General features: G+C 41.0%; 1 protein-coding gene and 2 long non-coding RNA genes across 5 annotated transcripts; 1 reads left to right on the top strand and 2 right to left on the bottom strand.

Annotated features, from left to right (window-relative positions):
* Window positions 1-6,569, bottom strand: LOC147200984 (uncharacterized). Its single transcript, XR_015101642.1, has 6 exons — window positions 6,341-6,569; window positions 5,342-5,361; window positions 3,302-3,380; window positions 2,551-2,642; window positions 2,148-2,198; window positions 1-785 (listed from the first exon to the last, which is right to left on the bottom strand). It is a non-coding gene; the product is annotated as an uncharacterized LOC147200984 (long non-coding RNA).
* On the top strand, window positions 4,029-5,399 carry LOC147200985 (uncharacterized). The gene is made up of 2 exons (XR_015101640.1): window positions 4,029-4,237; window positions 5,034-5,399. It is a non-coding gene; the product is annotated as an uncharacterized LOC147200985 (long non-coding RNA).
* A 2,944-nt stretch (window positions 6,570-9,513) lies between the features above and the next one.
* Window positions 9,514-20,041, bottom strand: LOC147200983 (complement decay-accelerating factor, GPI-anchored). Of its 3 annotated transcripts, none has more exons than XR_015101638.1 (12): window positions 19,859-20,041; window positions 17,786-17,971; window positions 16,803-16,902; window positions 15,467-15,537; window positions 14,384-14,566; window positions 13,667-13,750; window positions 13,481-13,561; window positions 13,240-13,278; window positions 13,130-13,171; window positions 13,003-13,054; window positions 12,612-12,713; window positions 9,514-12,505 (listed from the first exon to the last, which is right to left on the bottom strand). XR_015101638.1 is itself a non-coding variant. In XM_086118125.1 (12 exons), exons 1-11 carry the CDS (start codon window positions 19,956-19,958, stop codon window positions 12,632-12,634), a joined length of 996 nt encoding a protein of 331 aa, XP_085974251.1. In that variant the 5' UTR covers window positions 19,959-20,041; the 3' UTR covers window positions 9,514-12,505; window positions 12,612-12,631. The 3 variants fall into 3 exon arrangements, 1 of the variants encoding a protein (XP_085974251.1); XM_086118125.1 differs by having other exon boundaries at window positions 12,612-12,689; XR_015101639.1 differs by lacking the exons at window positions 13,003-13,054; window positions 13,130-13,171 and having other exon boundaries at window positions 12,612-12,689.
* Window positions 20,042-21,958: the final 1,917 nt, after the last annotated feature.

Raw genomic sequence — 21,958 nt, 5'->3', positions numbered from 1 at the left:
AAAACAGGAAGTGTGCAGAATGTGCCTCAGCACCTCATCTTTTCTTATCATTGGACCATAATTGGACATTACATATTGTCTAAATATAATGCAAGCTCAGAGTAGCCTTCAGGAGCAATTTTTTTAACGATATTACCAATTTATCACAGACAGCAGAAGTAATATACCACTTCGAGCTAGTTCAGAGCAAAATGGAGGCATCACTTGTGTTCATGACGCTGACAGGCAACCATTTGGTGGTGATGTCTGCTTTTGGCCCAAGGGCAGGTTTAGCAGTCGAAAAGAGATGAATAAAAAGGCATAGTTTCATTCTTAATATGCGGTATAGGTGCACAACACTATCACGTTTGTTCGGAACGCACACAAGTCCACACAGAGCAAATTAAGACAAAAACGGCACTGTTAGAATTCAGTTGGCTTGCACCATTATTTCCAAGATTCCAAAGTTTAGTTCACAATTGAAAACTAGGGACTCGCCCAGGGGGCTTCATTAATTCACCATTTGTTTGTTTTGGAGAGGAGGTCAGGTTATGGGTGGCAGGTGTGTTGATTAGTTGTTAATACTTAACCCACATTGATCTCTTTATCTTGAAAATAATGCAGAACATCAAATAATGCTTTGTGTGTCAAAATAATGCGATGGAAAACCTTACCTAGCCGTGAGACCTCCTTCCAGGTTTTCCATTGTCTCAATTGAGTCCGCAAACCCGATTTGAGGCGGCCATCGTGCTTTTAACCCTTGACCCTTTCACTGCAGTAGTCCTACGTGGCCAGCAGGGGGCGTACTAAACAAAAAACGGCCTTGCTATTGTCAAGACTTCAACAACAGAACTGCATTGCAAAAATGTATCAATTATATGAATAATTTACTTTTTTATTTCCACAAACGATGATTAAAAAACTGTGATTAATATAAAAATACACAACTCGCTTCAGGGATAATGGATGCAACACAATTATTACTACCCATTAATTTTGTAGGACGTATCAACATTCTGCAGTTTGAATATGAACACTGTGCTTGAACACGAAAACAAGAAAAACAAAAAACTTGAACAAGAAAAGAAAAAAATGCCAAATGATTCAATTAAAAACTATTGTACATAAAAGTATAATTAAAAAATGGACTTCAATGTGTTAAAGTACCAGCAGACCAAATGTAAATGTATTTTACAGTATTTAGAGGGTAAATACAACCAAATTGTTCTTAAAAAAAACTTAAAAACATACTGTGCTGGATAAAAAAAAAAAAGTGAAAACAGTTTGCATAACTAGCTATAACTTTCTTTCTATGTTGGATATAAATTGGATTTCATCCAGTTATTCTTCCTTGCGTACCACTTGAGAGACCCCACGTACCACCGGCTAATGTTGCTGTGTATTCATCAAATAAAATGATCATGGTTAATAGTACGTTTAAGGTCTGAAACATCTCTTGCGGAGTCCAGAAAAAAGATCTCATCATTTTAAGAGGCCCCTATTATTTCTTGAACAGTGAACTGTGAAAGGTAATGCGGCAAATTTGGATCAAAATGGTTCATAATAGACTTACTGAGGAAATATTAACAATATTTTTTACCTTAATTTCTGAAACTTTTGGATCATTAAAAAAATAAAAAAATGAATAAAACACGTTTTTTTTCCCCCCATGATGTTAATACCTTTATCTGTACATTTTTGGCACAAACTTTATATTCCACTGGTGATATTATGGGATGTGCTATGGTTGATTGTCCTTTTAGGGGTGGGAATGGACTCCTAATATGGGCGAATTTCAATATTCATCCAGATATTGACTTTTCATTATCCAGGAGCTGCTACAATATACAATTTTGTATCCGTGTATCTTCACTCTTAACATTGTACTCCTTTTTTTTTTTCCAAGGAAGCATTTTACTGTTAGTTTTCGGCCCGCTGAACACATGTTGCGCAAAACTTTTTCGATGTGGAAACACATTAGCCCGATGAGTTTGCCCCTCTCACGCCCGATAAATTAGGACCTCTAATCTGTAAGCGGATTAAGCACCTACTCTGTTTATACGCGCGCACACGCATGCACATAACCAGGCCTTAGGGGTGCAAAGCGTCGTCACCGATTCGAATGCGACTCACTTTGGTGACAATACAATTGTGTCATTTTGACTAACTAATACGGAGTTTGCATCTCGAATTCAGGATGGCACAGGGGGGAGTGGACTCTAAGAGAAGACGAGCAAGAGGCATTGTGGCATTAATAGACAGTGAAACTAAACAGCGTGACAACAGTTGTTTTACAAATTGAAGCACAAAGGAGTGAGGATTAGTCCCAGATTGATGAATCAAATTGTTCCCAAAAGCACACTGAGGTTTTTGGATTAGTTGCTTTGTCATAGTCAGCGGGATGGCTGCAAGGCAAAGGGAATATCATACCTGGCTTTGAATCAAATAAAACTGTAAATTAGGCTGCGGAACAAGGTGCAGACCTGTGAAAAGTAAACTGATGCGGACCTGTACAGTAAACTATTTATGTCCAAAGTCGGCCGTGCTTCATCCCGGCGCAGTTGTGCTCACTTGTGCCAGTTTCGGAAGTCGTGCAGTCTTTCTGCGTCTGACCCACTTCGGAAGGAGCATCGGGACTCAAAACAACAGCCTCTGTCAACACACTGGAAAAAGATTAAGATTCTAGATAATTGTAGCATGCTTTTTATATTGTTGTTTCTTAAGGTTATGAAAGTAACAAATACAGATCACGATTGAAATTTAATTGCTGCATGGTAAAAGTTTATTTTATGATGTAAACTTAAGTGTAAAAATTATCGTGGAACCAAAATAAATTCATTAAAAAATAAAATATATTTATAAAAAAGTGACAGAGAACATTTATAGTGCAGATCTCAAAATTAAAACTCACTCATCAACATAAACAACACCACTGCTATAAATATTATATGAATATGCTGTACTTTTGACTTTAAAGGATCCTCCTCCTGCTTGACGTATACGCTAACGTACTGATTAGTTTCTGGTTTTTGGACATCTCATTTGCGTAGACTGTGTAACTGTTGTATCATTCTCCTCACGAGACACTCAATTTATCTCATTTGCTGTTCATAGTTGGTTACTCTCCGCAGGGTTCAGGATTCTTTAATTAGTGTGCACCAGAATAAGTACAAGTGGTATGAGATGCCACAATTTCTAGCCAGCCATGACCTGGGTGAGGCCAAAGTTAGCTTAGCGACTAGCATTCAACCAGTAGTTCCCGAGCAACAGTGAGACTTTTTTGACTTTAGCCACAGCTGTTACCACTCAAAAGCTCATTTACCTTCCTGTAGAGTAGAAGAACCCGTGGCGAAAGCCAAACGTGGCAAGGTTTTTACTTCCTGGACCTGGATTTGACACCTCTGAAAATAAATGATCCAAGAAGCTATTTGGCGTTCCTGAAGCTATATTCACCTCTGAGGCAAATACAATGTTGTCATCAATCATTGATCCAAATTTATATCATCTACTGACCTATGTGTCCCACACACGCTGCACACCCCTAATGGTCATCAACAATAAATGATGACCATCTGATGAGTACACTTTGTTCACGTGCAGCAGTGGGGAAACAATTACAAGATTTATTGTAGTCATCCTGTTGATTTCTATTGTGCAAAGTGGCAGTTATCATGAATAACAAGCAAGTGAAGCCATCGCATAGATCATGATACGTAGATTATGCGCTATAAATTATTTAAACTACATTTTCATTTGGGCTAACTGTACGAAACAATCAAAAATATTTGGCTGCATTCAGTTTCATTGACTCTCACCATTCAGTCCAATCCCATGCTTGTTACAGTAGCAAAAATAAAGATACACATTGTTTCAAAGTCTGATTTGCTGGGTAAAAGCCTCATTTTGTTTGTCTTGCAGATGACGGCCCTCAGGCTCACTCAGAAGAGGCTTCCTCCCCAGGGAACCGGTTTCAGATGGTGTTTTAGAGTATAAAATCCTATCTAGCACCATTTGAAATCGGTGTTCTTGAGTAGGAACACACTTCAGGGGACACCAACGGCAAAGGCACCTCATTCAAGAAATTGTACAGCCTCACCAAGGATGACCGTTTTCCTCTGGTGTTCAGAGTTGCCATCATGTCTAGCACCATTTGAAATCGGTTACAATGGAGAGGGAAGCTCCAAGCAGCTTTGTTGTTGCGCTGCCCTACACCGCCAGCAGGTGGCAAACGTGTGACATCATCAAGGGCTGCCCAATGGTAGGGCGTTCATACGAGTTGTCATTTTTTTTGCAATTGCTGTCAGTGTTGTTGTATTTTTACGCAATTGTGGAAATATGTACAGTATGTCAAATGTATAAGGTCACATTTTTCTTCACTTAATTAAATTGTAGTCAAAATGAAATGGGGGGGGGGGTTGTTTTTGTTTTGCAAGATCACATAAAACAGGCAATTCCTTTTCAGGGTTTTGAACCAAAGAAGAGCAAGTTTAGGATTGATTCATAGTACGTTGTATCGTACTATCAGGAGAGGCCTGTAGAGTAGCCTAATATCGCACTCAAGTAAGAGTACTGTTACGTTCGAATACTGTGAAGCATGTACAAGTAAAAACAGTCCTCAAAATTATTACAGTACGTGAGTCGCGAAAACCTACTTTACTTCTGAGTTACTAGTGGATAACTTCGAAATCAGTGGTTCTGGGTTCGATGGAACCCGGCGTTGGGGTTCGGTGAATCGGTCTCAGAGGTTCCACGGAGCCTCTGCCTTGGATGGTAAGACACACCCGACTCAACATGTCAATGAGTTATGACACACCCGCTTGGCCCTGCAGAAGATCACATTACATTGCTTGCCCAATGAGTGCTGTGGGAAATTTAGTTCACTTAGTAGTCAACGGTTGACTGTCGTGATAGTACGTCGTACAATTAAAAAAAAGTTGACTTATCGCTTGACATTTACTTTTTTTCTGTTTTTAAAAAATGTTTTGTTTTTTTTTCCGATCTTGAATTTGTAAAAAAATATCCATCCATTTCCCGAACCACTTTATCCTCACTAGGGCCCCCGGGGGTGCTGGAGCCTATCTCAGCTGTCTTTGGGCAATCGGCGGGGGGCACCTTGAACCGGTTGCTAGCCAATCGCAGGGCACGCACAGACGAACAACCATCCGTGCTCCAACTCTCACATAGGGACAATTTGGAGTGTTCAATCAGCCTGCCATGCATGTTTTTGGAATATGTGAGGAAACCGGAGGACCCGGAGAAAACCCACGCAAGCACGGGGAGAACATGCAAACTCCACACAGGAAGGCCAGAGCTGGAATTGAACCCGGTACCTCTGCAATGTGAGATCGACGTGTTAACTCACCGCTTGACTGCCGGGCTGCCCTGTAAAAAAAATAAATACAATATTTTTTTTTCACGTATGAAGGGTTCGGTGAATGTGGATATTAACTGGTTGGGTTCGGCACCTCTAAGAAGGTTAAGAACCACTGTTTTAAATCATTAAATATTTATTCAGTGTATGTTGAAAAGACAAAATTATATCATAGAAATATGCCAATTCAAGTATTCACTTTAACAATTCACTTTAACTAAACAACAAAAATAATCAGATGTAATGGAGTGCAATACATCTCTGACGATCACTCCACCCAAACACTATTGACATAAACAGATGCTGCTTCACTGCGTTGTTCATCTTTTGATCTGATATTTATATTTTTAGAGACTTTGGTGCTAGCAAGCCCGTTTTTATTGAGGATTATCGTAATTCATTAATTTCAAATGTTCAACTTAGTGTTCGAGTTAAACACTTAATACATACAACAACATACTAAAATATTCATCCCTGCATGTTACTCAACAGTTAGTTTTATTTGTTTTCCTGTGTTTATTTGTTTTCTATTTTGACAATGCCGGCTATCAGTCACTTCCACAATGTTGATTCATCGAGAATGTACCTCTGGAGAGTTGTATTTTAAAACAAAAACTGCCAAAAATAGGGAACAGTGACAGATGATGGAGTGATACTATAAATTACAATGCTCTGTCTTCACACTCCCGTGAATCACTTTCCCCACGCTGACTCCTCCCCGGCAAATTCCCTCCTTACACTAGCCCCAACATGGCCCCGCTTCATAACCAGTTTTCTGGCTTGCTAACATCCTCCTCCAAATCGCACCGATGCCCATGTCAATCTTTTCAGACTCTAGCTACGAGAGGATACTGTAGAATACATACGGTAGCCTGAGAGAAGAATCTCCGCCCCTCGCGTACCCCTTGTTTACATGAAAAAACCCTAGCAGAACCTTGAGGCCTTACGCCGTTGCCACATCAACACGAAACCAGCTCGCAAAAGCCTCACCTCAGAGCCAATGTGAGTCACAGGGAGTTCCTCAATCAAGCATGACAACCCAAACGTTACAGTCAGACTTTCCTTTCTTGGCTCTCAGGAAAAATCTACACCCTCAAGACGTAGAAGTTCTGCGTTTCTAGTGAATTCCACTTGCGCACGAGCTGGGGAGAAATTCATTACATATGAGTGACGACCTGGATCAAGGTTCTGATTATCATGTTATATGTTTGGTTAAACAGCCTGAGTGCTTACGTAATGAAATTAAGTGCCACAGATAAGACACATCTGGGGTAATGGTCCTCCTCAGGTTTCTGCAGAATCCTCGACAGCAACTGCCTCGCTTGGCTCTTTGCCAGCAGGAGAGGTGAGGGGCGGCTGTGAAGTAGGCCAAATGTTGTGGTCCACTATCACATCCAACACACACTTTTAATAGTAAGGCTTTAAAGGTTACTGATGTTAACATATTGGTGACCGAATTTGGATAATACAAACTGTTGTTCAAAATGCCAATTCACTCCATCCGAACAGCCCTTGAAGCAAGGTGCACACAAGATGATTTTTAACAACTTCACCAATTTTTTGAAAAACCCATCTTGGGTGTTTTTAGTGCGTGTCAGTGGTGTGCTTGAGTTGCCTAACAACATATCCGTCCATCCATTGTCTGATCCGCTTTATCCTCACAAGGGTTGCGGAGCATGCTGGAGCCTATCCCAGCTGTCTTCGAGCAGTAGGCGGGGGACAGACATCCTGAACCGGTTGCCAGCCTATCACAGGGCACACAGAGAAGAACAACCATCCGCACTCACACTCACACCGAGGGACAATTTAAAGTGTTCAATCAGCCTGCCATGCATGATTTTGGAATATGAGAGGAAACTGGAGTACCTGTGAAAAACCCCACGCAGGCACGGGGAGAACATGCAAACTCCACACAAGAAGACCAGAGCTGGAATCGAACCCACGACCTCTGCACTGTGAGCACTCGAACACTGGGCCGCCCCCTAACGACATATCACATATATAACTAATCTCCACCGATGATGGCAGGTGTCCTCCACCAAATCAAATGTCTGTCATGGTCCAAAGATGAGTTTGAGGCATATAACAGGTTTAACATTTACGATGACCGTTTTCTGATCAGGTTGGGGAGGAAGACTCACAACACGATCAGGCGATGTCACTTTGACCCAATAGGCGGATACTCAAATACGGCCCAATTATAAGGATGTGTGTACCTCGGTCGGTCGGGGATGAGCCAGTAGAAGTTATCATTCTGAAACGTGGATTTGAGGGATGCTTATTAAAGCCGCATAAATATTTAAAATTAACATCTGCTCCTGTTATTACAACACCGAGGCCTTGTTTGTCTTGTATTTAAAGACACAGTACATCTTCATAATCCCAAAAGTTTACAAGCAGTTTCAAGTCCTTTTGAAGCAAATATTTATTCAGTTTTTTCCCCCTTTACCTCACAGCGTGTGGTGTGTTGTTTTCTAAACCGAGACGTTAGGATCGTGCGATGGAATTTCATCTTGTTTACCTTTGGTTTAAACGCATCATTCCTGTGGATGGAAATGAAACATCACGAAACCAGGTGGCTGCTTGTCGGCATTAATTCTATCGGTCACATATTTGAACAATATTACATTTGAGATAGGATGGCACGAGGAGAACATGCAAACTCCACACGGGGAGACCGGAGCCGGAATCGAACCCTGCGCCTCTGCACTGTGACCACTGGCCCACCGGGTCACCTGTTTGTTATGTTTAAGAACTTGGTCCTAAAGTCTCTTCATGCCAGGGGAAAAATGCAATTCAATGTATTGATTGAAAAAGGAGACGAAAAGACTGTATGACTATAATTATTCGCTCAGAACAATGAGAGAGACAGAGAAAGAGGAGGGACCACAGACAGGTACCAGACAATAAACGCAAACTAACAAAAACTGCTAAATGCAAATACTCAGTCTCAAAAAAATGAGATTTACGATTCAGCTGGGACAATCCATTCGAAGTGGTTTAGCACTGCGATAAACATGAATAATGACTCTTATTCCTCATGTAAGTGGAATCAGAGTCATCACAGTAAGCACATGCTGAATTCCCATCTCCATGAAAGTGACGAACAAATTGGCCTTAACGCTTTCCTGTCCTTGACAAACAGGATGCAGACTGTAATTTAAAAAAATAAATCTGGCCAGGTGACGAGTAACATAAATCTGTTTCTGGATTTATGCGGTCATTTCATTTTGTGCTTAAGTGTGTAAAATATGTACATACGAGGGGAAACCTCTTGTTTTGCAGGAACAATATTTGAACAGGGTACACACAACTGCGATAAATTCTGAGAAATTTCCAATTTTTTTTCCCGGTCCTAATCTGCTCAGAAAACGGTCCATAATCTTCCATTTTAAACCTGTTCAAAATTTTACGATCGCAAGTCTTCATGTGTGGTCAACGCAGTTCACTGACTCAGGAATTGTGATATCAAATGGAACAATAGCCAAATAAGAAATGACCTGAAGGGTCGAGTACTTTTGTGTCTCACAAGTCATTCACCACAAATGTCAAAGAAAATAGTTTGCACATGCAGTCTTGTTTCCAGACAAAGCCAATTTAACTGTTAGCCAGGATCTGGGGTGTCCAACTCATTTTTGTCGCTGGCCACGTCATTGTTGTTATGGTTTCCCTCGGAGGGCCATTATGATTGTGAACCCATATAAGCATATAATTGCCTCATATTCCATCCATCCATCCATTTTCTGATCCACTCTATCCTCACAAGGGTCCCGGGCCGTGCTGGAGCCCATCCCAGCTGTCCTCGGGCAGTCGGCGGGGGGCACCTTGAACCGGTTGCTAGCCAATCGCAGGGCACACAGAGACGAACAACCATCCGCGCTCAGACTCATATCTAGGGACAATTTAGAGTGTTCCATTAACCTGCCACACGTTTTTTTTTGGAATGTGGTAGGAAACCGGAGTACCCGGAGAAAACCCACGCAGGCATGGGGAGAGCATGCAAACTCCACACAGGAAGGCTGGCGCTGGAATCGAACCCACGGCCTCTGCACTGTGAGGTTGACGCGCGAACCAGTCGACCACCGGGTCGCCCCTCATATAACATATGCAACAAATTATAGGCCAGTCAAAATTTTGTTCAAATTAATAATTATCACCTTTATTTTTAACAAGGGATTGGCAACAAAAAGCATTCACGATATTGCAGTGTTTTTAAAAGGAAAGAAAACTTGTAATTTTTATATTTTAGCAAGAAAAATGAAGTTGATATAATTTGCCGATGAGGGTTGCTTAAAATGATGTGGCAGCAGACCAGATCTGTCCTACGGGCTTTGATTTTGACACTTGTGGCCGTGATGAATCATTCAAAATTAGCCGGGGTTTTCGCCCCCCACTCTGTGCTTTGTCGAATTTAGGAGACATCCAATGTTTTCACTTAAGAGGGACTGTAAGATTTGGTAGTTAGCTCTCGTCAGATTGTGTCTGCGGTAAGTATCCACATTTAAGGCCAGAGTGGGGCCTGTGAAATGTGTCCAAACATGTGTCAGGATGGGTGTAGGCTCGCCGATGAAAAGCCTGTGACGCAATGAGGAGACGACACCGGCTGATACTGAAAAGTGAGGCAACACGTTTTTGTTCAGGTTGTCAATTACAATCAAGTTTGTCTCCTTACTTCCTGTACAGAGGTCACATCCCCACAGAATCCCCTGTGGGGTTGCCAGTGCCCTGCCCTCCATTCCTTTGAAAAAGAGGTTCAATCATTTCTTAATGGGACTTGGCACCGCGTGGTTGAGCGGAACAAGAACCACACGTGACCGCATGGAGGTTGTGCTCGCAGCTGCTCCTTCGCGGTGGGCAAACTGCTTATTAGTGGCATCTGTTTAATTGCAGCTCCTGCAACTTGTTGAAAATAAATGAACGGCTGCCTCCCGATGTTTTCCAACAAATGTTCCCCCCACTTTGGGTGGGGTTTATTGATAGCTGTTCGCTGCCAAGCCAGAACATCCCCAAATGCTTCTTACATAACACGCGCATGATTGCATATTTTGTCAATGATACCATTTTCTTTCTGTAAAAGATTTCGGAAAAAAAATCTTACGCTGGCTTTATTCAGTTAAAAAAAAAATACATGACAAAAAGTATCAATATTTTCCAAGAACTTCACAGTTGCATCATTTGATGCACATTTAACCTTTTTTTTGGGCGGGGGTGGGGGGGAACGGACAAATCAAGTTCAATTGTCGTATTAGTATTAAACTGGTACTGTGTAAGAATGGATATTCATTTTTTTTTTTTTAATTGGGAGAGGGCGGGTATTTAACACATTTAACTGGGCTGGGGTGGGAATGGTGTCTGAGTGGTTAGGACATCTGCCTCAGTTCTCTGGCTTCCTCCCATGCTCCAGAAACAAACGTTCGGTTCGTTAAGGACTATAAACTGTCCAAAGGTCTGAATGGTTGTCACAGACTGAGGATAAACTCTCAAGAAAATGGATTGATAATGAGTCAAGGTGAGTCTGTCTCAGTATGATTGGCTGGCGACCAGTCTCGCGTGTACCACGACATCTCAAATCTCCTGCGATACGCTCCAGCTTGTCCTCGACCACAAGGAGCATTGTAGAAATTGGACGTAAGTTGTGCCAGTTTAAGTGCTTCAAAGAGGAGAAATAAAGACTTGTGAGGCCAGTGGGTTTGTTGTTTTTAACTCATTCAGTACCAGCCAATTCTAGACCAAGTCTGAAAAGACGTTTAAAAACGTCTTTGGGAGTGAATGAGTTAAATGACATTTTTATCACACTGTTATGACCTGCGTTATAAGTGCTCAGGAAATAAGCGCGAGTTTCCGTTGTTCTGAAATTTACTTCAAATATGTTTTTAAGACAGCGTCACAATTAGCTAGTCACAGTGTTGGTGTGGAGGCAAAACCCATGGAGCAAGAGTGAGCGGAAAAAAAGGGAATTAATCACAAAAAAGGCAAAAAAGGTATATGGAAATGACAAACTAGTCGAGGGAAAAGCAAGGTCTAAACTAACAGGGAATACATTTGCCACAAAAGGAAACATGACTCGATGAGTATGACTAACAGTAGCTCAATGTACCGACAACCGACGAGAGCAAACTGAGAAAACAATGAAGCACACCTGGACAACGCATGAGTGGGTGTCGGGAGTTGATTTGTTGACACAAGAAACGGGGCTGAGGAGAACACACCGAGACTAAATCGAATCAAGCAAGACAAGACAGAAGACAAAGCACGTCGGGAACCAAGACATAACATGAAAACACAACAATCTATCCGGTACAACCCAAAAAAATTCCACAAACCCATCCATCCGTTATCTATTCAGACATAGACACTGCAATCAACTTGTTGGAGGAAACCAGAGAACTTGGAAGAACACGCAAAGATGGGGAGAACATGTCGCTCCATTCTGTAGAAACTAGAACCAGGATTTCAATTGTCAAGCAGACTAGCTAATCGCTACAAAGCCTGATCACATTCCAATAATTACAAAAAAAAAAGTTTTCATCTAGTTTTTAAATTAACATATATGGAAGGTGAGAAGGGGGTGGGGGGCGTGGCACATCTGCCTCAGTCGTAAACGCAAGTAGTCCACTTTCTGCATTCTTTGCCATGAAGTGCTGCATTATCCATCACAGCCGAGCAAAGGGGAGACCTCACAATGAGGGGCAGGAGGACCACGCAAAGTCAAAGAATGCAGCTGATTGTGTCTTTTATCAGCTGCCGCCACCGCAGTCGCAGCCAGCAAACTGAACCGCATTGTTGCAGGGACTCATCGACACCCGTTTTCTCACGCTAAGAGCCTTTGCCAAACTGCATATTTGACCCATAAGAACATACTGTACATTTATTCCAGTTATCAATCGAAAAAAAACCTACATTAAAAAATACTTCGGTCGCAGTGAATATTTACAACGTTGTGATAAACATAACAAAAAAGTGCTTGACCAGTGCACTATTATTGGACTGGCGACACATTGACTAAACAGAATGGCCTGCCAGTGGAAGTGCAATATTATTTTTCAAATTCTTTTTTTCCCCTTCCCTTTCTTCCCTTCTGAGGGACTGCTCCAGTGTGTTGGCACATCCTTCCTGACTTCCCAGATGCTATTCAGCAGATCGGCATTCTTCCAGCTGGAGGTATTAAAAAAACAAAAAAAAATGTTGAGAATTCCTTTTTTGTTTGAGTGTGTATTAAATCTGGGTGAGCATGTTTTCACACACGGGAACAGACTGGTACCTTGGAATGCTGTCGGCCTTCTAGATGTTTTGGAAGAGTAAGAAGTTGGACTTCATGTCTTCTTGAGTGTCATATGAACTACAAGGTCACAAATGCAGACACCTCATTAACATAAAAAAAAAGAACAAAAGACAAAAATGAACAAACAGTTTTTCACATGACACAGACGATTTATTTTTAGGGCAGAGCCATCTCTTTAGTTTCACTTGATTGGATGTCCCAATACTTTTGACCAGTGCGTTATTGGTAAAGTGTTTTACAATGAAAATGAATTGCCAATTTTCTGTCTACCCTGCCGCCAATGCTGGAAATATTTTCATGACGAGACTCGCATTGCCCCTAATCAAACATCTAAAAATTAAACTCAATGCAGCAAGTAAATTGGACATACCCTTTCCTCCTTAGAAGACACCGATACAGACAGAGTGCCACTATGCATACGACTGAACACAAACAAACGCATTGTTCACAATTTGTTCAGTTTTAAATTAATAGGAGTTAGTAAATGAGGTGGTTACCGAGTGTGCCGCACACCACGCTGAGTATAACAGGTAAATAATCTGAAAGACACATGCGGCGCATCAATAACAATGCAAAATATCAACACTTCATGTGATCAATAACTCACCGATATCTTTTTTGGCATCTGTGACCACGTCATGGGTTTCTGAAGATCATAAGCCAAATCAGTCAATGAAATGAGAATTTCTTTTTATACCATAATTAACACAAGTTTAATGTGGTTCGTGGCTGGTTTCCAGGACTACACACACACACACACACACGTGCATGCACACAAACACACACACACACACGCGTGTGTGCAAAATAATAAACACTGCTTCTGATAATGTAGAAGTTTGCTATACCTTGGAAGAAAGATGAAGGCGATGATGTCACATTATTTGCCATCCCCTCCTCTCCCGCCATCGTCATTGTGTGTGTGTCATCTTTGAACACAGGCATGACAGTGACTTTCAAAAAAGTTACTTTGGGCAAGGGCATCTTAAAGATATTTGCGTGTGTGTGTGTGCGCGCACATGTGCGGTATGTACCTCGCCGCGCGGTGACTTCTGTACCACCCCTGATAATTTTATCTCTGTAAGCTGCTGCTGATGCCATGGTCGTTGCCGAAAGGACTGCAAAAAATGGAAAACAACCTGACATGATGTGACCGAAACCTACAGTTTAACATAATTTGCAGTATGTTTTTTTTCTAATGAATTTCAACATAGAAGCAATACAATGTGGTCACAACGTAGATAAAAGATGCTCATGAAATGCTAATATTTGGCCACATCATACTAATGCAGTTTTAGTGCAGATCTGAAAAGAAGTAACAAAAGTTACTTCCAGTGGGACCAAATTGCGAGCTGACCCACCAGATTCAGATAAAAATGCAACAGTGAGAAGTTCATTTTCAACTTTTCAATTGTTCCAGTCTGCTTGCATTGGGGGCAAATAGGGGCAGTGAACCACCAGATCTGAATAAAGTATGAAATTGAGGATTTTCTTTTTCATATCGGAGCCAAATCGGGAACTTGACCAACCAGATCCAGATCGAACTGCACTTTTTTTTTCTCATTCCGCTTGCATTGGCGCTGAGGCCCACCAAATCCAGCAGAAGGACGTGCAATACTCATTACTGCCCTCTACAGGACCAGAGTGCAGTGTCACCTGGGTAGAATATTACTACATCAAAAATAACTGGATACATACATACATGTATACATACAACTAGATGCAAAACAACCAGTGCTAAGCAGCCTCACCTTTGCATTCAGGAGGCGGAGAATCGTATTGACCCGTTTCGTCGCACAGGATGGAGCCGTTCCCGATGAGCGTGTAGCCTTCGTCGCAGTTATACAGGATGACTTGGCCGTACGTTGGGAGGTCTTGGGAATCCCATGAATTTTTGCCATTGTTCACCTCTGCGGGCTGGTTGCACGTTAATACTGAAGAATGGCACAAACATAACAATCGCTGTTGATTTTGGAGGCTATATTTCGACTTTTTGAGCCATTAGCTTTGAATCTTATCGTATCTTGGACAAGGTTGTTGTGATTCTCTGTCTACCAAACTTTCAAGAATTATTGTTCAGTGTTATCACAAGAATGCAATAGTTTTTCACATTTGGCTGCAGTCAAAGGTTAGGTAAGTGCGTGTTCCTCTTCTACCAGTCACAGATTGGGTCACAAGCTTCAGATTTCCATTTACAGTTGTTATCATAAATGGTGAAAACTCATCTGATGTTGAGCAGCTTTGTTTTTACATTAGCCAAGACAGCTGTGGTCAAAGTTTTACACCGGCTAAGAGTTTTTGTTTTTTTTACATCATTCTCAACTATAATAATAATAATTTAAAAAAAAAAGATGAAATCAGTTAATTTTTCAGAATATTTGCCCGAAAACGCTCACAAATGTAAGCTATTCATCAAACTTTCACTGATTACTATTTCCAGAGCCCTATTGATCTGATGTCACATGACTGAGTTTGGCCGCTATTGCTTTCTCTTCTTGCTTCACAACTGCAAGCCAATGGTCACACTTTCACAGGTGATGTCAATGCAAGAAGTCTCTTCATTTTCAACAAAGCCAAGTTGGCATTGGCCCAAATGTTAGATCACATTTTTTTCGACCCATTTGGCTCATCGCAACAATGCTACTAATTTTGAAGGCTAGCTTCCATAAACCGTTTGAGATCATCCCTCTACCAGCCCTTTTTACCCTCTTAATCCCCCCCCCCCCCCAAATATTTTTGAGAAAATCTGAGAGAAGATGTCTGAGGTAGTAGAGCAAGACATCGACTGATTTTGTCACAAACAAGCAGACAATGGAAAGAAGGTGGACATTTACTGTGACATTCGGATCTTCCCATCCAGCCCGGCAAGAAGCACCGCTTGAAGCTGGAGCCGCTAATTTCATAACTGTGGAAACAGCAGGGTGATGGAAAAGTTACTTTAGCCCAGGATTTTCCTCTGTTTTGGTGTTCCCGCCTCTCTATAATCAAGGACATACATTCTGCATTTGCGTTGGCAACAGGAATAACGGCGGTTTTTGTTGAGAGGTTTTCAAACAGAACTTCAAAAGTCAATTGGCCCCAAAACGTTCTGGGAAAATCTGACCTGTGAACAAATCTTTCAGTGGACTCAGCATCTTGGTGAAGGCTACCGGAGATGGCAAAGGGAATTTTTCGTTGAGCGGTGCAACGGGGGGATTGTGCATCATTGAAAAACGCGTCATTTGGAGCACTCGTAAATCAAGGTACCACTGCATTTATGTATCAATCCTTTCATGCCCAAATCATGATAACCTGTCACCCGATAACCTCATAAGCTGTCCACTGTAGTAAACGCTGTCCCTCAAAGGCGAAATTTGTTAAACATGCCACTATTTTGTCATTATTTGCAATATTGTTACATTACAGCTTTCTGTTTAAGGTGGTAAGGCAAATTGATAAGGTTTGGGGAGGGGTGGGGGTGGGGGGCAACAGCCCTGCATCCCATTGGACTAGATCCAGTACTGCACTCAACAGTAGCAGAATCACATCTTTACATTCAGAATCAAAACAAGTGCAAACTGCAGTAAGAACATAATTTTTAAAACAGTTACTATAGGATGATTAATACGATATGTTCATAAATTCCACCCTGACACAGCAGAATGTAGAAGAAACTAGTTTTGCTTCTGAAATTGAATTATCTTTATGGACTGTTTTTTTGAAGAGAATTTTTTTTTTTCGTCGTGAATAGTTTTTGGTTATCATTTGCAGATCTAATAAAGCTGTATCGTATATATTAATAGTAATGGAAGCTATTTTTTTTTTTGACACACTCCTTTCCTCACACTGCCAACTGGCTTGAGCTGCAAGTGGCCTATTGATAGTCCATTTCATTTTTAAATCCTTGATATCATAGAGCTTAATTTTCCATCAGTGGAAATGTGAGCGTGAATGCTTGTTTTTATATGTGCTCTGTGACTGGCTGGCGACCAAAATCAAATGGGATAGGCCGCATCTCACCCAATGACGAAAAGGGCTACAGCAAATGGTTAGATGAGAAGGTGGTTACGGCTTTTGGCATATGAGAGTTCAAACTTCACATATTGGGCACGCGCGCGCACACACACACACACACTTGCAGGTTTTTATAATGGCCTTATGAGGGCAAAAGAGATTTCTCTTCACACTCACCCTTTGTCACACGTGACTTGCGCAACGTCGCCAAAGAGGGTACCGGCTGTGATGTCAAATATCATGTTCGGTTGAGGTTTAGGCACACCGCAGTCTCTTTCTATGGTGCCAAAAACAAAACAAACCAGTAAAACAAGAATGTGTAATGAAGCGCAAGTATTTATACTCACGTCGATTTTCAAGGAATATCATACTTAACCTGAGCATTTATCTTTCTGATGACTTTTTACATACACTCACATTTACAAATACATCTGTGCTGTCAAAATGACTCATTCCTTCTTTCAAAATCGGCAGCTGATGACGTGTCATAGCAAAAGATAAATATAGAGAGCGGTAAAGTCAGGTGAGCTCAGGATCTTGATTGACATTTGTGGCCTTATTAGTGCTGGGTTTCAATTCAGATATCCAAAATCGATTCACGAGGGCCCAATTCAATTGAATTCAATTCACTTTTGATTGCTTTTTTTGATCCATCTGAGCATTTCATGCAGTACTAATTTACTCAAGCTTGGTGCATTTGTAAACATATGAATATTTACATTAAGAATTGAACTTGGTGCAGTTAGATTCATCACGTATGTTTTATTGAACAGGACTTGACCAAAACAATAAATAATGATTTATATCAATTCCAACCATAGATTCCTGAGTTACATTTGCCTTGGGGCTGTGCTGGGTAGTAAGATATATATATTTTTTCATTTAATTTCACTTTTTTTGTTACTCTGTCTTCGTCAGCAAATCTATGACATCACATTGTTTTGATGGTGGAAAAGTCAAACTTACCCAAGATAATAGTGATGTGGGGATCGATACTGAAAATCGAAACCTCCAATACAGATCTTGAAGTAAGGAGTTTAATCTGTACATCTACTTTGACCATTTTTTGACCGTACGGTATCTGTACTTAAGTACAGAGTGTGAGTACTTTTGGCAACTCTGCTTTGACACATATCAAGAGAATGACAATTCCAGCTTACTTTTGCAGATGAGCTCAACTTGAGTCCAGTTGCCATTCTGGCAAGTTATGACTTCCGAGCCTGCCTCCTTTTCGTAGCCGTTGGAACACTCCAATGTGACGCTGGAGCCCTCTAGAAATGTATCCATCAGGAGCGCTTGGTCGGTAAGCACGCTGTTTTGTCCTCTCTGAGGCCTGCCACACTCGGCTTGAGGAAAAACAGGCCAAGTGTCAACGCCGGGATAAATAGATGTACAGGCTGCATGTGTATGTACTAATATGGAGAGAATGTGAGAAAAATTATTTTTTTTGATACGCAGTCGTCAAACTCATGGGTGCCTTTCATCATTTCATGTGGCCCATGAAAGCCAAGTATGGGCACTGACTTCATATTTCTTGCTAAAAGAGCCAAATCGCAAATTGTCTTCACATACCAATACATTGAGATATCGCAAGCGTTTTTTTTTCCTTCTTCTTGTTACGGATCTCCCTTTTAAAATAAATGTGATAAAATTTCAACACATGGTTAATACTGGCTGCTGATTTCAAAACTATTCATTTGTTCTATTTAATATGAGGCGATCATAACATATTGCATTATTTTGGTTCTTAGTCATCACAGCACTCCGATGAAAACCATTAATGACATTATGGCCCGTGACGAAATGAGTTAAGAAACATTAGGAGCAACCATTGTTGTTTTTTGAAAAAAACAAGAACGCTATCATTTTAGGGAAAGGGTGTCCAACTCAATCTACAAAGTGCTGCCGCCTGTTTTCCGTCTCTCCCTGCTGAAACACACCTGATTCAAACAATCAGCTCATCAGCAAGCTCTGAAGAAGCAAGATAACAAGACATTTGACTATAAAGTTTACCCAATCCAATCCAATCCAATAACGATCCTAATTAATTTGAATCAAGTGTGTTGCAGCAGGGCGAGAAGGAAAACAGGCATGAGGCCTTCAGGACCAAGTTTGGCCACCCCTGTATTAAGCTGTGCCTCAAAGCAACATATGACATTTTTAGATTTTTGTGTTGCGTATTGAATTCAGAAAAAGTTAAAAGCAGCGTGCAGTGTCGCTCCTTAATGCGAAGCAGAAATATGGAAGGAATTGAGCGTTAGCATTTAAGAGTGAAGTTAAGCGAGAGAGATGACTAGAAGAGATAAGAATATTCTAACCAATCTTTATGTATGTATGTTGCTTGACAATGGACACATCGGCAGTTCGAAACTACAGTTACATGATGCGTTCTTTCAAAGTCAGCACGTAGAAGTGATGTCATGAAGGTTGTGTTCTTGCCATCTTTGTTCTTTGAATTTGGATCTTGCCAACTAGTCAAAAGGATAAACTTTAATCTTTCTCATCTAAACTTCATATACTAAAAACCTGGATGGATAAATGGTAAATGAATAAATATGAAGAGGAATGGGAGTAGATGTTGGAGATTGAAGTTCAGCGAGAGAGATGGGGCAAGAAAATATGAACCAAACTTTACGCATGTATGTTGCTCACCAATAGGCAAACTTTTATTGCGACGTCTGTGATGACAGTGCCCCTCAAGGCAACTCACTCATCTCTCTTTTTGTACAGTTTGTGCACATCACAGGGTACAGGTTTGTGTAAGTGTTCTTTTTTCGTATTGACTTTATATTTTGCCTGGTTTTATTCCTCTGTCTACAGCCGCGTTGACATCGCAATAGAGAATCTGAAGTGTCAAGGCTGAATACATACAGACAGACTAAGACATTAATCGAGGATTACTGTTAAGAAGGTGAGGTAAAAAATACTAAATAAAATTACGTTTTATTTTAATTACACATACAGTAATAATTGCAGGAAACAATTTAAAATACTTTATTTTTAAATTGTAATGATATTGGAGCTACAGTACAGTGTAGTAAAATAACTCACTCCATTTTTGATACCGCTCATGAAATACATTTGGAGTATTTTTTTTCACGTTTTATTTTTAAATGAAATATTTTTCGTGTAATTTTAAATTGAAGAGGAGTTTGACTCTTAGGCAATATAGTGACAACAGTAATATTTTTTCATTCTAATAATATAATCCCATTCATAGCTTTTGTATTCACCTTCTGACCTCCACACAAAGCAGCAGCAAAAGAAGACTAGAGATGTGATCTTGAGGTTTGTGCTTCTTCCAAGTAGAAAAAAACCCTCCATATTTGCCATCTTGAGAACAAATGATTCCAATCCAGTCACTCTTCCTGCAGGAACTTGTCCAGTCGGTGAAACAGACGCGACTTTCTCTGTTGTGTGGTCCTCTTCGTTCTTTTGAGGCCCTCTTAAAGGGCAGCTATCAAGTTACCACTAAAATGGCAGGAAAAAGAGGGTGTAGCTTTCAGAATAAAACAAATGGGAGGACCGTTTGAGGCGCTCAGCGAAATGTACGATGGAATTGAATTACACAAGGACGAGCAGGAATTTAGAACGGGGTCGAATTTTAATATTCAATGTAAATTTGAGCCAAATCAAGTTCAAATTGGTTGGACATTACCGCATATGTTGGATAAGATTTATTTCACAGGAACGGGATTTGAAAACGAATTCTTCTTTATAAAGGCTACTTTTGATGGAAAACGTTTTAATATCTCGAATACAAAGACTGGCATGCTTGTCTGCACTTCAAGTCTGAAATACAGTACAACGATTTCTTGTATCTGCCCATTTCTGATGTACATGATTGAATTAATCAGTGATGGCACAATGGCCTTTCTTGCAGTTTGGATGTGGAGGGGTGCACAGCGCCTGCTCTGGTGTAGTCTCAGAGTCCCCAATAGTGAAAGAATTCCAGACACTTGGTTTCATTCTGCGGGATCTTCTTCGTGTCTTGCCTTAAGTTTTACTTTGAAAAATCAAAGACAAACGCGCTTCCACTTAGAGGCGTTTCTTGACTTTCCTCTTGTCTCACGGAGTCATCAAACCATGGACACAAGTGACTCTCTTTCTCCCTCCCTTTTAATTTCATTATTTTTCCGTGCGTGACAATTTGCCTTTTATTTTCATGGTTAATCTATGATGAATGTCCTTGTCAGTTTAATCGGGTCCCACCTTTTTCTTTTGCCAGGCGTCTACAACAAAATGGGTGTGGCCTCAATACGAAAGGGTATTCCCTCTCTGAATTATAGAGGAGGGAAGCCCACGTTTTTCCATTCTATTCCATTAGGTTCCATGTAAGAAAACAGAGCTATAAATATGTCAGTTCAAGGATGTCTGAAAGGATGATGACGACTGTTGTTGTGACGGTAGTAAGTTTGTGTTAATGTCGTGGAGACGTTCCACAACTGTCTGCAACAAAGGGGCCTGTGCCTCAATGCCAGATGCATTCCGGGGTGAATTCCAAACGCAGAGTTCCACCTCTGGTTTTGTTGACACACTGGAGCCTCCCCCGGCAACGGTGTCCGAGGAACGTTATTTTGGGGCGACATTGATAATGACTGCAAATGGATCAGCGAGGAGGAGTAGTGGTGAGCACGTATGCGTCACTGTTGAGAAGTTTTGGGTTTATTAAGGCACACACGCATACACACACGCACGCATACACGCACATACACGAGCGCACACACACGCGCACGCACGCACACACGAACACTCACACACGCACGCACACACACGAACACACAGATAAAATCCAAACCTTTCTGACTGTGAAAAAGTAATTTCCCCTTGAACCTAATAATGGGTTGTGCCACCCTTGGCAACAATAACTGAAATCAAGCATTTGCGATAATTGATGATGAGTCTTTCAGATCGCTCTGAAGGAATTTTGTCCCACTCTTCTTTGCAGAATCGTTTCAACTCGCCATATTGGAGTTTTTTTTAAAGCATGATCTGCCTGTTTAAAGTCAGACTCAATTGGATTTAAATCCAGACTTTGATTTGGCCACTCCAAAACCTTGATTTTGTGCGTGTATGTTTTTTTTTTAAAGCCATTCAGCAGGGGACTTTGTGTGTTTCTGATTTTTGGCTTACTGCATGATCCAAGAACGCTTGAGTTTGGGGGCAACATATGACATTTTTAGAGTTTTGTACCTTCTGGTGCATAGCAGAATCCACTGTTCCATCAATCACAGCAAGTTGTCCTGGTCCTGAGGTACAAAAGCAGCCCCAGACGATCACACTGCCACCACCATGCTTCACTTTTTATCAAATGCTGTGCCATTTTGAAGCTC

The sequence above is a fragment of the Hippocampus guttulatus genome, chromosome 8, assembly GCF_054856545.1.
Source record: "Hippocampus guttulatus isolate MCC_2025c chromosome 8, RoL_Hgut_1.0, whole genome shotgun sequence".
Taxonomy (NCBI): domain Eukaryota; kingdom Metazoa; phylum Chordata; class Actinopteri; order Syngnathiformes; family Syngnathidae; genus Hippocampus; species Hippocampus guttulatus.
The sequence above is the reverse complement of the archived record's forward strand: the minus strand, read 5'-3'. Positions and strand labels throughout refer to the sequence as shown.